This window comes from Octodon degus, unplaced genomic scaffold (assembly GCF_000260255.1).
Source record: "Octodon degus isolate 3935 unplaced genomic scaffold, OctDeg1.0 scaffold00077, whole genome shotgun sequence".
NCBI lineage: Eukaryota > Metazoa > Chordata > Mammalia > Rodentia > Octodontidae > Octodon > Octodon degus.
The window spans coordinates 785,049-802,729 of NW_004524653.1; the positions used below are offsets into that span (position 1 = coordinate 785,049).

Here is a 17,681-nt window from a genome sequence, read left to right on the forward strand (position 1 = left end):
TACAACCCACTGAAAAAGGATAAATGATCACAATAAAGGTAAAAATAAATCTTCTGCCTCTAGCTGACCTCGGCTATTAGCTTTCATAGATTTGATTTCAACCTTTACTTACTGCCACACCACACTAATGCTGGCGATATAAAATATCATGGGCATTTTCAAAGCGCTACGTGAATAGTTGTTACTAAAGTGCAAGATAATGAGACTATACAATACTTAAATTAGAAAAATAAACAGATACCTCTTTTCTCCAAAATGGTTGGCAGGTAACATAAGGCCTCTTCAAGATACTGTCAAGCTTCATTTGGTCCTGTTTTGTAAGGGGAATCAAGCTTTCTTTAGGTATATTTAACCTGCAAAAAACAGATGAAAAAAATAGTAAATGCAACGTGCTCCTGTAACACATATATCAGGAATAAGAGATAAAGTCATTAGCACTGAAGCCTCTAAATCTGTCCTGTCTTAGACCAGTGAATTTTCAAGTTCAAAGCTGCAGGTCTGGAGCCGCAAGCTCCAGAAGGCTTGGGTAGGAGCTGAGCCTCACAACTTTTTACTTTTTACTGAAATGTTTGTGATCCATTGTGGATTCTGAGCCACAGACATTAGTCCACTGTTTTCACTCCGGTGCGCGCGCACACACACACACACACAAAGATTTAAATCTGAAACACTCAAATTTGACTTTATCTTGGTATGTGCTATAAAAACAGAAGATGAGAGTCCTGGGATTTATGGCGTAATCTACTTTTTGAAGTCCCAAATCCTGGACATCCCCAGAGAGCTCCAATGTCAAATAGCCTCTTTCAGTGTCCCTGTAATTACAGCCACTTGCCAGTGACAACGCCCGTGTAGGGGTGACAGTTGATGGAAAGGGAGGCCTCGAGCACTTCTGCTGCCAAATGTCTGTGTGACCACCCCGCGGTGTGCCTTTGGCTGTGCACTGATAGACCTGGAGCGGGTCCAAGGGCACAGGTGGAGCTAGGAGACGCCGCCGGAGCTGCTCCAAGCGCTACCTTAAATTTTACCACGTCCTTAGTCCTAGTCTGTGTTAGAAGTGACCTCCACACAAGCAGATCATCTCCAAGGGATCTGACTGTGACACATGTACCACATCGAACAAAATTTAATTCACTGGATAGAAATATTCAAAACCAAAAAAATGAATGTTTCCTCCTATGCTTTTTAAAGCTGACCAACCCCAAACCATTTACATTCTGTTTTTAGAAAATAAAGACCTCTAACCAAGGATGGCTCACTAGTTAAAGAAAGCCAATTAAGGTTTCTTTATTGGGTTCACCCAAACTGGCGAATTAAAACAAGATATTTTACAGTATTGTATCTAGAGAAACAAAAAAGAAAAGTGTTACTGTCCTATGCTGAGGGGCAGGCGCCAGGGAGAGCAAATCAACTGATCCATCCAAAGGACAGTCAGCCTCAAAAAATGTGCACCCTCTTTGATCCAGGAGATTCTTCTGGGAATCCAGCCTCGGGGGCTTACTAGATATTCAGGAAAAGATTTAGTTACAAGAAGATCCATCAGCACACGAGCAGAACAGAGACTTGGAAACCACCTGAATGTCTGGCGATGAGGGGTTCACTAAACAAACATCCAGTGTTGAAGCTGAACAGTAGGAGACGGAAACATGCTGTCACAGACAGAAACGTGCGTATGTGGAGAAATGATCACATTATGTTGTGTAGAAAAGCAGGCTACAAAATAGCATGGAATAGAGCACATCTTAGTGAAACTGTTATGACTATGGACAGAAAGCACCGTACAAAGGCAAAACCACTCAACTGTACGAACTTTTATCTTGTAATGATTTTTTTCTATTATGAAGCTATATATTAACTTGCCACACATGAGAGTCCCAAACTTTAGATCATCCTAAAATGAGATTTTTAAAAATGAGGCTAATGTTTTATTTTTTATTTTTTAAATTTTTTTATTTATTTATGTGGGGGGGGCAGCTCAGCCCACCAGGGGGCGGGGCTGGCTGGCATGTGGTGCTGGGGGATTGAACCGCGGTCCTTGTGCTTTGCTAAGCTTGTTCTAAGTAGGTGCTTTAGACCACTGAGCCATCTCACCAGCCCCGAGGCTAATGTTTTAAATGCATGATAAAACTGATTCAAGTGGCAAACAATAGCGTCAATGATTATTATTTAGTTAGGTTCCATGTATAATGTATATTTTTAAGTATACAAAATTTACAAAATGTTTTAGCCATAGAGATAAAAATCATTTCTGTAGCTAGCCTTTTAGGATAGCACTAATCAAATTCATTTGTTAAGAATTTTAGTAGTCAGAAGCAATTTTAGAAGCAAAATTACTGATAAATCTAATTCATAATTATGGGATTCTGAGTCACAGTGGACAATATACATTTAAAAATTTACGAGTTCTTGGGGCTGGTGAGATGACTCAGTGGTCTAAAGCACCTACTTAGAACAAGCTAAGCCAAGCAAAGCACAGGGACCGTGGTTCAATCCCCCAGCACCACATGCCAGCCCGCCCTGCCCCCTGGTGGGCTGAGCTGGCCACACACACACACACACACACACACACACACTAAATAAATAAATAAATAAAAATTAAAAAAAAATTACGAGTTCTCTTTGTTGACCTTCGCGGCTCGCTGTCGCACACCCCAAGGCATCGTCTCCATGCCCTGACCCGCAGCACCATCTAACCTTTTAATATCAGAAGGGAGGAGGCCGAGCCATCGAGCAGCAGGGACCGTTAGGTTGTGGGCCTCAAAGGACATAGACTGAAACGAAGAGAAGCACATTAGGTGGGACAAACTCGAGAGAACACTCTGCATTCCCGTCCATGCAGCAGAACTCTTTGTATATTAAGAAAGACAGGCATGGAACTGCTCTGTGGCATTTCTGTATTAATTTTCTAGAAGTAAAACCTCAAGAGAACCTTTGCAGCCTGCAGTCAATACTGCCTGTGACTCTGTATCGAGCTCACTCTGCGTCCTCCTGCGTAGGCTATAAGCCCGAGCAGCCATCAGAACCACCCGGAGACTGCCCCTCAGTGGCGCTGCTTGGGAACTGAGATCTGCACTTCTAACAAGTTTCCAGGTGATGCTGATGCCCTGGCCCAGGATACACTGTAAGAACCGCTGGAATGCGGTCATTTCAGATCCCTGCGTGTGTGAGGCATGACCAAAATATATGATGCACATTTTGGGTTTTCTGTTTTGGGTTTTTTTCTGGGTACCAGGAATCCAACTCACGGCTTTGCACTTGCCAAGCAAGCACTGTGCCGCTCAGCTATATCCTCAGCAGATGAATGTTTACATTTTCAAATTTTATTACATGAAAAGATACATTGCGTGCTTGCTTCGGCAGCACATATACTAAAATTGGAACGATACAGAGAAGATTAGCATGGCCCCTGCGCAAGGATGACACGCAAATTCGTGAAGTGTTCCATATTTTTTTTAAATCTAATCTAATTTTTAAATGCTTTTTATCATATTATGCAGGGACTTAAAGTTCAACATATCAATACTTGATGAAAAATACCTGCTCCTTATTATGCCTAAGATGTTTGAAATGCAGTGAGATAGTGAGGTTAAGCTTAATAGCCTAAATCGTTTGATAATAACAATAAGCTTGTCTTCTGGATGGTTAACAACCTAAGTTTGCAGACCAAAATTAGAGAAAAAGGAGGGCTACAAGGAAAGCCAACATTTTGGCCCTAGCCTTCTAAGGTCAATTAAGACTCAGGACATAGGAGAACTTATACTGTAACGTCACGTACCTCGGTAGTGTCCCAAATTTTCTGATCAAGAAGATTATGGGGCCAAAGAGGAAAGTGATCGATGACGTAGAGTGTGCCTAAGGAGAGTCTCATGGGGAGAAGACACTCTCTCAGGCTTTCACAGAGAGCACATTGGCCAAGCATTGGCCGTGACTCATCCACATGGCTGCCACTGACAAAGGTTCTACAATCTGAGGTACAGGATCTCAGGATAAATCCTGAGGGCATTTCACTGACCTTCTCAGACCAAAAAGCTACAACTCTTGTTGCATAGGTCCTGCTTTACCTTGGTCTTATCCATCCAGTAGAAAAGTATGAAGATGAAATATAAGAAGTAAAGCCATGCTGTTATGTTGAGCTGTGGGGGATTCAGGTCAATAATTTCCAACATTGCCAGTTAAACAGAAGACCCAATGCTATTATGGGCTACTGGACTCTTTTAGAATATTTTGCTGAGTTTACACACCTATAATATTCAGTAACGGAACTTAGAAAAAATAGGATATACAGATGAATGCCCATTTTGTATCTGTGTATTCAAAGTGGTTAGGATAGATATATAGTTGCACTCTCTTAATGAATAGAATGATTTGTTCTAATGGTGTTTGTAAATAGGATCTCAAGTCCGCATCTTGTACAGCAATTAACCACTAAGAAGAATATACACAGTGTGTTATTTGTTGAAACTGTACTTCCGATTTGATTTGAAACTGTCTCATTGCTGTTTATCAATAAAGTTTTGGGGGAAAAAAGATACATTGCCATTAATCTCCCTCAAAATGCTTCTCCTCACCGCGAGCACACTTAGCCCATACTTCTTGCCACTGCCAAAAGCAGTTCTGGAAGTCCTCTTTCAGGACAGTCTTCACAAGGCGAATGCTGCTGCTGCATTCCAGCCAAGAAAGGCAGGCATGATGAAAACTACAGCAAATGTGGGTCCCAGCCAATGGAAAGACAGGCTTGGAAAAATATTACAGGGGCTGGGGAGACAGCTCAGTGGTCTAAGTGCCTGCCTGGAAAGCACAGGGACCTGAGTTTGATCCGTAATACTGCATGCTGCATTGGCTCCAGGTTTTGGGTGGCTGTGTCAGCCACCGAAACAGGGCGAGGTGGTACACATCTGTAACTCCAGCACTTGGAAGCCTGAGACAGGAGGATCACTATGAGTCTGAGCTGTATAGCAAGACTCTGTACCAAACAAATAAATAATTTTAAAAAGAAAAATATTACAGTATTTTCTCATCCACCTTATTCTCTGGATCTGGATTTTTCCCAAAATCAAAATGACCATGAAAGGTAAGCATTTTGAATTGATTCAGAATATCAAATAGGGCTGGGGAGATAGCTCAGAGGAATAAGCACCTTCCTGGCAAAGTCCTCAGTTCAATCCCCAGTACTGAGAAAAAAAAAAAAAAAAAAAAAAAAAGCATATCAAGGCAGCCATGAAATGCAAATAAAGAAAGATACTCATGAAAGAGAACTTCTAGAACTGCTTCAGAAAGCAGCAAGGGTAATGGGATAAGTGTTTTAAGAAGGATTAGTTTAGAACAATCCGATTTTAGTTTAGAACAGTCTTTTGTCTTAAAAGAAAACACAATCACCGAGCTTCCAGTGGTACAAAGCCTGCTACAGTACGCATGCCATAGGTTCGCCACCACCACCCTAGCACATGGGGGGGACTTAGCTTAGTAGAAGCATCCCAATGAATATGCAATGTCTAAGTAGTAAGGAAAGGAAAATTATTTTTGTGTACTCACCAGAGATCCATACTTATAGATGCACATTATTTCTATGCCTATTAAAAGAAAGTTAACTGTAAAATTGGTCTTGTATATTACAGGTTCCACTCTCAAGTTTGGTCCGTCTTCTGAAATTTTTATTTTTGGATTACTAATGAAAAAATTACAATTCTCAGTTTTAATATAGAAGAAATAACCATACATTACCTTGAATAACTATAGTCTTCAATTTTAACCTAATCATGTTCTTTTAAAATATTTTCTGAAGTTGTTTTAAGAGTGGAAAGCATGGGGCCAGGATAGCTCAGTAGAATAAGGGCTTGCCTGGCAAGTGCAAGGGCCTGAATTCAATCCCCAGATCCAAAAAAAAAGAGTGGAATGCACAACCAAAAGCAGGATTTATCCATGACTATCCTACGTAGTGCCAGGGTAAGTTACCGTGCGGGTCAGCATCTACCAGTGTGAAAACAGGAATGTGGAACAGGTCCCACAGTTTCTTGACTAAAAGTCTCGTGTTCAGGTCAGGTGTGCCTTTTCCCTAAAGGCAAGGCAGAAATTAGTCATTTTAATTACAGTGGGGTAAACTGGATAGCACTACTCTTATTTCACTAATAAATTGAGATTTCCCCCGCTTGGATGGGGAAGACCGGCACTGACTGTGAACAAATGCAACACAATAGGACAGACTAGGGTACACCTGTACCTTTGCCCCCCTTAGACCAGTCCTATGAAAGGACCCCAAGGCAACATTTGAGCAGACAAAAGAATAACCCTACATACTAAAGATGATCACCACCATGTTATTGAAAGTGATAAAAACAACAAGCCAAAATATCTAACCACAGGGACATGGATAGGTGGCATAGCTCATTGGTGACAGGAAGTCAGCTGTGGGCCCAAATGGCCTGGGCTACCATCTGGGCTCTTTTTCTTTCTCCTCCTCCTCCTCTCTTCCTCCTCTTCCTTCTTCTTTCAAAAAAGACTATGATTCTTTATTTAAATCAGCAAACACTTCGTCCTCAAGCCCCAGGCTATGGTGGGAAGCCCTTTCTCTTTTGTCCCCTCAGCCCTGTCCCTTAGCCACAGCAAGGGGAATGGAAAATGAGAAACCAAGAGGGCCTCTGCCAGGGAAGGCTGCCCCAGATGCATGGGGAGCACAGCCCAGCGGCAGTCACCATAGGCCCCTATAAATTAAGTCCCTACAGTCAGGGCTGTGGGGAGGCAAGGCCAGCCCAGCACCAGGCCTGAAGGCAGCATCCCTGACTCTGAGCCAAGGATGGGCTCAGAGCATAGAGCTCAGAGTCAGGAGAGGCCAAAAGAAAGGGGACAGGAATAGCGGGGAGTGGAAGGCTAAGACCCCCACAAATGTTGGTTCCAGGGGAAAAGTTGGTCCAGTTTTGATGGGTGTGGAGAAGGAATGTATTAGTAAGCACAAGGGGAGAGGTGCCATGAGACACTCCCAGAAGTGGCGGGAGAGGCTGGATGCCTGCCCCAGAAGGGAGCTTGAGAGCTTTGCAGGGCTCCCTGGGAATGTCATTGCTAAAACATATATACATATATATTAATCACTCATGGGAGGGTAGGCAGGGGCAGGACAGGATCAGCCAGTCATGCCTGCCTTGAGATGCCCCACGGTTGGTCCCCATCTGCATCCCAATCACTTTCTTGCCATCTGGCAGCTGGTTGTCTGAGAAGTTCCGAGGGTTCTCCTTGGATTTCTTAGGAAACCAGTTGGGGTCCCCAGAAAACTGCCCATCATCTTGGGCCACCGCCAGCTCACCCAGGTTCATCAATGTCCGCTATACACAGGCCACTCTCTTTCCTTCCCAGAGATCCACTGTTTGGAAGATGTCAGTGGTGTTGACGCCACAGCGCTCAGCTGCCCGCAGGAACTGAGAGATATGCTCCATCTGCTTCAAAGCCAGGGAGGAGGCCTGGATCTTCTTATGGGAGCCTGGCCCTCGGGGCGCAGTCCATCGATGAGCTCACCCAGCACCGTGCCATCCTTAAGTCAGTTCTGGAAGTTCTCCTGCCTGGACTGGGGCCAGCCCACGTCCTTGCGGCACTGGGTAGTGAGCCACTGAATCAGGATCTGCTCCAGGTCAGTGTTATCCTGTTTCTCTTCTCTTGTACCTCTTGGCTGAGGCTGTCTGCAGGTCCCCTGCTGGCCATTCCGAACACCTGGGGTGGCTGTGGGGAGCATCCAGGAGGCTGGATACTAAGTGTGTGCGGCAGGGGCTGCAGCTGGGGTGTTGCCCTGGGCTCCACATTTCTTGATGGCATGAATTTGCAGGAGTAATGAAACCTCCTATGATTTGGGGGCTCTGTGATAGCTTATAAAGCTGTGAGAGGACTTACATTATTTAATAATCATGAAGCCCTTAGGAGAGTTATATAGGTTAAGTTCAGAGTTTAACAGGGTGGGATAATATGAAGTTATCAAAACAGGTAGAAGAACAATCTAAAGAGCATGTAAAATAGTGTCAAGAAAAATAAAGGAAACCAAATGCAACATGGAGCAGAAGGAAGCAGGTCCATACTGCTATTAAGAACAAGCTTCTGGGGCCAGGGAGATAGCTCAGCAGGTAGAAATCTTGTCTGTCATGCACAAGGCCCTGGGTTCAACCCTCAGTACAGTGGACAGTGCCAGGGGAAAACACCAAGACAGGCTTTGGACCAGAGAACTCTGAGTTTGAATTCCCTCTCTGCTCACCATTATCATAAATGTACCTGTGACAGTGGGCAGGTTTCTTGGTCTGTCTAGGCCTTAACTCTACCTATAAAGTGAGATATCTGGCACAGTAACAACACAGAGTTACCTGGCCCCAGCCCCAGTTCTGAGTAGCTGCAGAACTGTGGCAATGTGCTTTCCTGGGACTGGGACTGGAGCTCGGAGCTACAGGGCTTGCCCAGCCTACATGAGGACCTGAGTCCAACCCAAGTACAGCCAAGAAATAAAACAACAACAAAAAATACAGGACACATTGCAGTTCCTATGATCAAAGTAGAAGTGATGAGAATATCAATGCCCCTCCTCCCAGATTCAAAAGATAGGCAGGCGGCTTGCCTGAGTTTGGGGTCAGCCTGGGCTGAGTGAGTTCAAAGCTAGCCTGAACTACATAATGAGACCCTGTCTCAAAAAACCAAGCCAAACCAAACCAAAAAATCATGTGAACTTTTATTACATATAGTGCTTAGCAGAGCTCCTGGCGTATCGTGAGCACTTAGCAAACTGTAGTATTTTAATGTTTTCCTTTGGGAAGAGACAACGCATGACCATGCTAGAGACGTCAAACAGTGTGAAAGGCTCTTGGGTGAAAATGGCTTCTTCCTGGCCCAGGTCTCTAGCCACAGCTCCCTCTGCAGAGACAGCCACTACGCGAGGCAGCTTGTGGGTATTTCACAGCAGTCATTGTGGGGTACTGTGGAGCTGAGGGGGGCGGCATGTACATCTGGGCAAGGACTAGAAGACTGCACCCCAAATGCCCAGAGCAAAAGAAAGTGTGTGACTTTCTGACTTTCTCCCTGTGTTTCCAACCACCCAGATCTCTCTTCAAGGCAAACAGGACACCGAGCCAAGCCACAGTGCATCTCCAGGGCAGCCTTCTGTCTGTGGTGGCCTGGCCTCCAGTCAGCCTCTCGGGACCCAGCTGCTAAAGCAGGGGGGACTAGGCTGGAGGGTGCACTGCAGACCCCCCACAGAGACACATCCACCTCAGGACTCACATGGGGCACCTGCCACACGTGAGCACATCTTGTGTCCTTCTTGACGTTCGGCCCCTTAACTTCAAACTGGGCAGAGGCTGCTTCGACTATCTGCTGCTACATCAAGTCCATCTCTCTAAACCCCCACTCAAAATCCTGTGAAGAGCTGTGTGTGTGTGGTGTTCATACCGAAGGGCTGTGGGACTCGCTCCTTACCTCAGTGTCGCCAAGTGCTTTCACATGTCCCTTTCACGATCCCCTTCTATCCTCACACTGAGGGAACTTCCCAAAGGCCCAGCAGGTAACTCCCTTATCTCCACCTAATAGATGTGCTGCTGTGCTAATTCTTGTCATTTCCTTCCGCTCCAGACATTTCTGGGAGCCCCAATATTCTGCACCAAACCATGCTCCCTCCATGCGAGCAGCCAGACCTTCTAAGCCCCCCCAGCAGCCTGGGCTCCTGCCCTCTCTGGGTCACTCCTCATGCTTCCATAAACATACCTCACACACACCATACTTACTGTTAATCCAATAAGCCAGAGGAATTTTAAGTGGAAGAGCCCTGTATTTTCTTCTTCAAAGAGCTAGGTTTTTATCCAGATCTACAAAAGCAGAAATGCTGGGAAAGAGCTGGCAAAGGGGGAAGCCTGGTCCATGCTCCTGTGCTGTCACCATCCTACCTACGTGCCCCTCGTTTCCTTTCCCCACCTCTTTCTTTTCCACTCTGGTGGGTTTTACTGGTGGCTCCAGGTCTGTGAAGGCCCCATTCCCCATAGCAGTAAATTTCCTGCCTGCCGTGGGCTGCTTCTGTCCCTCCCAGATTTACACTGAACCTTAACTTCAGTGTGATGGTGCTAGGAGTGGCACCTTCGGGCAGTGCTCACGTCACGGCGTCAGTCCAGCCTTGCTGAATGGGATTATGCTCCTAGGGAAAGGATGCAGGCAGGGCCTACCTACCATGTGGGGACTCAAGGAGAAGATGACCATCCAGTGAACCAAACAGCAGGCTCACACTGGTCACTGGACCTGCAGGTCCTTGACCCTGACTTCACCTCTAGAGCCAGGAGCAGTAAATGTGTGTTGCTTATGCCACTTGGTCTAGGGTGTGCCATCAAGGCTAGACACTGCAAAAATTCTTGCAGTGATAGGAATCATGATGTATGTGACTGTCACTATTCTGTGCACATTTATGCTTTTAAAAAGCAAGCTCCTATCCAGGTGTGTGGCACATGCCTGCAATCTCAGTGCTAGGAGGCCGAGGCAGGAGGACAGCCAGGGATATGCAGAAAATTCGAGACCAGCTTGAGTTACATAGAGACACTGTGTTAAAATAACAAAACATGGGGTAAAACAAGCTCCTTTTGACTGAGTTAGTGACATTACCTTACATAACCACCCATGTGAGGAGGAACAAGGCATAACTGAACCCTGGACAAAGCCCACGTGTGAATCCAAAACAGTCGAGGTGATGAGCTCCCGTGGGAAGTGTGAGGGCAGCACCACGGGCGCATGAGCTGCTCCGGTGTTGTCACTGCCTGGTCCTTAAAATCAGGACCATCACCTCGTTTTGGGCAGGAGGGAGAGATTTTAACCCTTTGAATATTCCCATCACACTACGTGGCAACTGAGCACTGCCCGAGGTGCGGCGATGACTCCAGACCCCTCCCACCCATACCACGGAGCATGCGTTAGTCCTGAGAGCGAGGCAAAGGTGGAAACACTACCGTCACCATGATGCATGGCGACATGTGGTTGCAGAAGTTGTCATCCAGGAGCCGCTGAAAAGTTGCATCTTTTTCTACAATTAACAGAAATTTTGCATCTGTGATTAAGTCTGTGATGTTAAGGTAGGTAAACCAAAGGAAGAATATCGCAACTAACCACCAGCTACATTGTGGTGCCTTATCAAGGAATTGGAAAGCAGCCACAGAAAGAACATTCTCATTTTCACCCTCACATATATAAACCTGCATTTACACATCTGTCTCCTACTTCACAGTCAACTCTTTTTTTTTTGTATTTTAGTACAGGGGCTACAGAGTCTCACTATGCAGATTGGACTCATAATGATCCTCCTGTGTGCAGCCTCCCAACAGCTGGCATTACAGCTGCGTGCCACCACGCCCACTCTAATTCACAGTCAACTTCTAAAAACGTTCTAAAGAAGGGACCAGATTGTTCATCTTGATGGTGACATGGTCTGACTTGACCATCAGACACCATGAATGCTTAACTTATCAATGAAATGAGTGAACATTCCAGAAGTTTAAAGACTTTGCACTGGAAGGATACTCCGAATTCCTTGAACATTAGATGGTACAGCAATAGCCTAAATTTAAAGAAAAGGGACATTTTAAGTTTTTCAATAAAAACCAAGTAAAGCTACATTTTATAATGTATCACAAAAATCATGACTTCATTCTTCTTTGACTATTCCCATCATCAAAGACTTAATGTTCAGCAAGAAAACAGTAAGAAAGAATGTAATCCCTCAGTAAGGAAGCAGACACACAACTACACTACTTCCCAGCAGGGAGAGTTTCTTAGGTGCTTTGTAGATAAGAGGCTTAAAAAGCGAAAATGATCCATGTGGGGTGTGTTTCACATCTGTAATCTCAGCACTATGGGAGGCTGAGGCAGGACAGCAATTTCAACCCCCAGCTGGGCACTTTGACAGCTTAGTGAGGCCCTGTCTCAAAACAAAAAATTAAAAAGGACTGGGGATGTATATTAGTGCAAAGGCTTGGGGTTCAGTCCTCAGCACAAAGAAAAGGAAAGAGACAAAAGAAAAGGATGAAGGGAAACATCAGGATGCAGGGATCTTGGGGAACCACCTGTCTCCTTTCCTAACTTCTATGTGGCTCCATCCAAAGCACCATGCTAGCTTGGTGCTGAGGTGCTCAACATAGTAAAGCCCAGTAGAGAGCATATTACACAATATATTCATTTAAGAGCCAGCAAGTTTTGTGGAGATTACGTTAATCAGGCTAAAATACTGAAGCACAGTCTACCTGTATGTTTTTAAATAGAACAGCACATTCTAAATGGAAAGTATCTGTTTCAATATGACCACGGGGCATGTTCCGGACTATGTGAGCTACCACCCTACAAAGTGCAGACCTACTGGGCCGGTGCAGGCCCAGAATCCCAGCACGGGGGAGGCTGAAAACAGGAGGAGCACTATGGGTCCGAGCTGTGCAGTGAGACCCTGGACCAAATACATGAAAAAGTAAAAAGCAAGGACCTACTCATCCTTCAGCTGTACTTAAAAATCTTAAGCTCTAAACTATCTAACAAAGTAAGACATAAAATATGTTTCAAAATTAAAGGAACTAGAGGGGAGTTAAAGCCTGTGAGGCAGAAAGGATGCTTACGGAAGCGCCGCAGGCACAGCTCACTCTGGTGCCATCTTCCTCAACATATCTTAAATTGCCAGCAATTAATCCTTTGGAGGTTGACAACTGGAAAAAAAAAAAAAAAAAGAAAGACATCTTTGAAACCTTTTCCACAAATGTATATCATGAGGCTAAGTCATTCTTCTTGTTCACCAGCTAAATTGTTTGTAGTTTTTCTCAGGAATTTGGAGATGAAGAAAAATATATGTATGGGTGTTTAGGAATTATAAGTATTTCATAATTCGCCTGATTTGGTTCATTCATTCAAAGGAATACACTGAAAACACAATTTAAATTTATATGATCAACTAGTATCAAACAGGTGAAGATTACATTTACTATTATTATAATTTCTTAGAAACATTTTGCTTTAAAAGAAAATGTTTATATTAAATAAAACTTACAATATGTAGACTCCTCCTTGGTACTTTCAGCATACAAGAAATATCATCAATAATATTGTCCACAATAGTCTGATTACCAAAGAGTTGGCTGTCAGTGTAATATATGTCTCTACAAAAATGTAAAACATATACCTTAATTAGCTGTATCTTCTGTGGACATGATCAGTATTAGAAACACTACCTGGAGAAAGCTTTAACTAAACAGCACAACATTCGATCCCCAGCACCACAGGCCCCAGCAGGCCCTGCCCCTGGGAGCACTGAGCCCACCACAGAGTCCACATGGTGGCTCACATCAGTAATCCCAGTAAGTGCTGGGGAGGCTGAAAACACAAGGGTCACTACAAGTCCCAGCCGCATAGTAATACCCTGTACCAAATACATAAAAATAAATAAATAAACAAAATAAAATCAACAAAACACAACATATATGGAAAGTAATTTATTACCTACAGTCGGGTGACTTTTCAAAGCATATAATGAAATTAATCTAATAAAATCTCACATTATATTTGAAGAGTAAGTAGTTTACCAGAATAATATATTTACCTTTTGGTTGCATAAGTGTTGCTCTGTACTAATTTATAAATCATAGATAATATTTTAAGAATTAGAGCTGAAAAATAAGATGCAATGAATGACTTAGTTGCCATTTATCACATTAACTCAAAAGACATTGTTATCAAGATTTTAATGATCCCCAATTACTGTCCACATTTAAAACAATCTTTCCAAAACAGAAGGGCTTAATACAGAATAACTACACAAAGAATCAGATAAAATTGTTCTTTTGACAGCAAAATGGAGAAAATAATGTTCTATTAAGCCATATACCTTGATAAGTACATTTATTTATAAAATTTATAAGTGACCTATTAATGAATACATCAACAACAAATTAGCAACATTTAAAAATAACCAAATTTATTTCTCTTTACTACTCAAAGCTAAGAAAGATTAATTTACCAAATTTTTTAACTGATTTTGGAGAATCACTTCTGATTTTTCTTGTGGTACAATGGGATACCATTTGAAGACCCACACTGTCTTCAAACCTGTTGTTTTGTTCAAAGCAAAGAAATAAAGTAAAAAGACTTAACTTCTGAATACCAAACGACACTTAATGTTGTCTTCTGCCCACTGGTCCGCTCCCACACTGCACCTTTATACAAACACTTAACCTTCAGGAATACCTCCTTTGCAAGCTTAGGTTGGTTGTTTTAGGTTGTGATTAATTGCTTATTGACACACAGCAACTAAAATATTCACCTTTGCTTATGTAGTGTGTATGTATAACTCCTGGGAAGACACTGAGGGAATGAGCAACATTTTCACATTTCACGATTTTATTGGTATTTTACTCATTTTAGTAATTAATATTTTGGGGCTAGGGGAAATAGCTCAGTAGAGCAAGCACTTGCCTGGCAAGCGCAAGGGCCTGAGTTCAATCCCTGGTTCCGCCAAAAGAAAAAAATAATTTAATATTTGACTCAATTCAGTAAGCTCTGAAATATTTCATTTCTAATTTATCCACAAAGAAACATTATATAAAGTAACAATTTATATTAGCATTTTAAATTGAACTACCAGGGGTCGGGGAAGATGGCTCAGTGGAATAAGCGCTTCCCTGGCAAATGCAAGGGCCTGAGTTCAATCCCTGGTTCAGCAAGAAAAAAAAAAAAATTAAATAAATAAATAAATAAAGTGAACCACCAACCGTCTCCTATAGGTAGCAGAAGACATAAGGCAAAGATGCTAGCTAGCAGCAGCTTCAAGTTAGACAAAAATCCATCTTGCAAAATACAATTCAAAAATGCAGTTTGTGTTGATTATATTGATCATAGAAAAGCCCTCAGTGACTAAGGAGTCTCCAGTTCCTTTTATTCTGTCTCTGTAATTCTTACACAGCCTAAGAACTATTCTTGTACTAATTTGCAATATTCAGTGGAGGAGGTTTTACAGGCTGGGGTTGGAGAAGAAAACAATTGTACCACTAGGTTTGGATGAATTTGGACTCAACTGTTGAACTACGCAAGCACAGATCATCAGGAGCCTCCTCAGTCAGCCCTGTGTTCAGGGTCCTTTTACTTCAGCCTGGCTTTTTACCCAGGACTGGTTGTTCCCAGCTGTAGGTTTTTGTTTTTGTTTTCTTCATTGTAGATGAGAATTGTGCCCAAGGCACCCACCACCCCCCGTGTTAGAGGCTCAGGGCCACGTTAGATGAGAACTGTGCCCAGGGTACCCACCCCCAGTGTTGGAGGCTTCGGGCCATGCTTGGTATCTACTTTCAGCAAGAGCGTACACATTTTGAGTTCTAATGTCTCAGTGCTCAATTTTGTTATGACCCCTATTTTTTCTGTGCTGCACCTTTCAAACCTACTTCTGGTCTACGCAATCTTCCTTATGTAAATTCTATAAACTTTCTAAGTTTTTGGTGAGCACTAAAGGCAATGCACACAGTGAAATCTAATTCAAGTAAATGGGAGTAAGGACATAAATACTGCATTTAAACATGAAAATGCAAAATGCCCACTTGGTATTTTCCCAGCTTGATCTGTTGTCTATGATGAAGGCAGGTGCCTCTTTCCTTGCCAAGCTTGTGACGATGTCCTGAATGATATTTTCTATAGATGCAAGAACCTCAGAACTGAAACAATAAACACACCATGATTCAACTTTAATTACATAGTATTCCTTTGTAATATGTAACGTTTCCCCACATCAATGTAAAAACAACTTTTGTTCCATGGGTTGTTTTTTAAGACTTGGAGATTCATGCCAGCAATGATCTTTCCCACTAAATCTTAACATCAGTCCTGCATTAAAACAATGATGTTTACAGTGGTTACTTACAAAGAAATTGTGTTTGCTTGTAACTTGGTCAAATTACCAACTGAAGTAATGTCTCCCTTCTGCATCAATGGCTACACAATGTAACCTCCAAATATATGTTTGAGGCTCCTATTAGCTTCTTTTACTCTAACTCAACTTAAATATAAACTTACTGGTTTGAAAAGCTACTGAGAAATGTTTTAATTAAAAATGATGAAAAAGAATGATATAATTTTGGCAAGGAATTTTTTTTCTCAAAAATTCAATGCAGAAAGATATTTCAAAAGAAAACCTTTGTGTAGCACATTGCACTAGTTGATCTCATGCCAAATCAGTCTCTTCGAAGTTTAGTGATTCAAAATGGAAAAAAATTTAATCAGTACCATGAAAAGAACAAATCATAAGTTCTGCACTAAATGGCTGACTTGGCAACTCTTATGCCACTTTACAGCAAAATATTAAAACTGAGCTGACTTTTCTGTCAGGGGGCTTTTAATTTCACAGGCCATCAGTTAAAGAAAAAGTTCTGTTGGGCTGGGGAGATGGCTCAGCAGTCTAAGCTCCTGCCTGGCAAGCATAAGGATCTGAGTTTGATCATTGTTACCACATGCTGTGCTGACCTGGAACCCCAGAATGGGGCATGGTGGTACATGCCTGTAATCCCAGCCCTGGGGAGGCTGAGACAAGAGGCTCACTGTGAGTCCGAGCTGCCTAGCGAGACCCAGCACCAAATAAATAAGTAAATAAATATTTTTAAAAAGTTATTTTACGATTGGCATATTGCTTAGAAAGGCAAATCAAATTAAGCCTAAAAAATAAGCCAACTATTTGCGTTTTAATTTCCATAGCTACTTGAACTTTTAGCTAAAACTTGTGTCTCAGAAAATGAAAATCTATAGCTCAGCGGATTAAAGTGCCTGCAAGCAGGCACAGGGGCCGGTAGTTTGATCCCAGGGCCTGCCGCTTGGCCCCGCCCCACCCCCTGGGTGACTGAGAGGCAATTGAGACTGGGCACTGTGACACACCCCTGTAATCCCTGCTCTTGGGAGGCTGTAAACAGGTGGATCACTAGGAGTCCTGAACACCCTATAGACCTTCCCTAAAATAAAGAAAATGAAAATCTGTGTATCTGAAGATTAATTTTCAAACATTGAACATTTTATAATATTGAGAGACGAATTAACCCAAGTAGTTGGTTCATTCCTCCCCTCCCCCCAGTTTGAAAAAGGAAGCTGCAGGACAATCCTGTGAACCAGCATACAGTCAGATTAATTCACATGAGGAGTGTAGGTAAGGAACTTCTCTTTTTTTTTCTCATCTTCCTGAATTTGCCCTCAAACTAAATCCTTCTGTAAAGATTTGTTTGCTTATGGGTTATTTGATTCCTTGGGCTTATAAATAAGAGGATAATTCATCAATAAACAAGGAAAACAGATCAATGCAACAAAACAACAGAGAATTTTAAGAGGCCAATCCTGTTGATACTTCCTGTAGTTGATTCCAAATTGCAGAGCTGTAGTCTCCATGGCTGACATTAAGTAAATAATTTAAAACAAGGGCGCTGTCACCAAGGCAAGAAAAATATTCTATTACAAACCACTTAAAATGTGCTGATCTCCTCGTTAACTTTGAGAGAATCATTAGCTCACTAAGAGGAAACGTACAGGATTCATTTTCTCACTTCTCTCCTCCCACTAAATAAGCCTTGAAGGCTTTTAAAGTTAAACATTAATTTTTTAAAAAATTCAAATGCCAAGCTCCACTGTCTCCCAACTCCCTGACTTTTCAGGGCGCTGGGGGAACCAGCGAGCCCCCTACAAGCTTCTGGGGGAGC

At 42.8% G+C, this 17,681-nt stretch overlaps 1 protein-coding gene, 1 non-coding gene and 1 pseudogene across 4 annotated transcripts in view; 1 reads left to right on the forward strand and 2 right to left on the reverse strand.

Moving 5' to 3' along the window:
* The window catches only part of Spo11 (SPO11, initiator of meiotic double stranded breaks), a 19,122-nt gene that overhangs the window by 981 nt on the left and 460 nt on the right, over positions 1 to 17,681 (reverse strand). Inside the window, exons 2-12 of one of the 3 annotated variants that reach the window (XM_004636008.2) lie at positions 15,549 to 15,662; positions 13,982 to 14,070; positions 13,565 to 13,631; positions 13,016 to 13,124; positions 12,591 to 12,677; positions 11,509 to 11,545; positions 10,941 to 11,050; positions 5,950 to 6,049; positions 5,530 to 5,567; positions 2,692 to 2,768; positions 242 to 353 (exon numbers count right to left, since the gene is read on the reverse strand). In XM_004636008.2, the coding sequence (XP_004636065.1) occupies positions 242 to 353; positions 2,692 to 2,768; positions 5,530 to 5,567; positions 5,950 to 6,049; positions 10,941 to 11,050; positions 11,509 to 11,545; positions 12,591 to 12,677; positions 13,016 to 13,124; positions 13,565 to 13,631; positions 13,982 to 14,070; positions 15,549 to 15,662 (940 nt within the window). The remainder of the gene's footprint in view (positions 1 to 241; positions 354 to 2,691; positions 2,769 to 5,529; positions 5,568 to 5,949; positions 6,050 to 10,940; positions 11,051 to 11,508; positions 11,546 to 12,590; positions 12,678 to 13,015; positions 13,125 to 13,564; positions 13,632 to 13,981; positions 14,071 to 15,548; positions 15,663 to 17,681) is intronic. The other 2 variants (XM_012515773.2, XM_004636009.2) reach the window with 2 other exon arrangements.
* Positions 3,342 to 3,448, forward strand: LOC111818035. The gene has a single exon (XR_002822109.1). It is a non-coding gene; the product is annotated as a U6 spliceosomal RNA (small nuclear RNA).
* Positions 7,077 to 7,904, reverse strand: LOC105742833 (annotated as a pseudogene).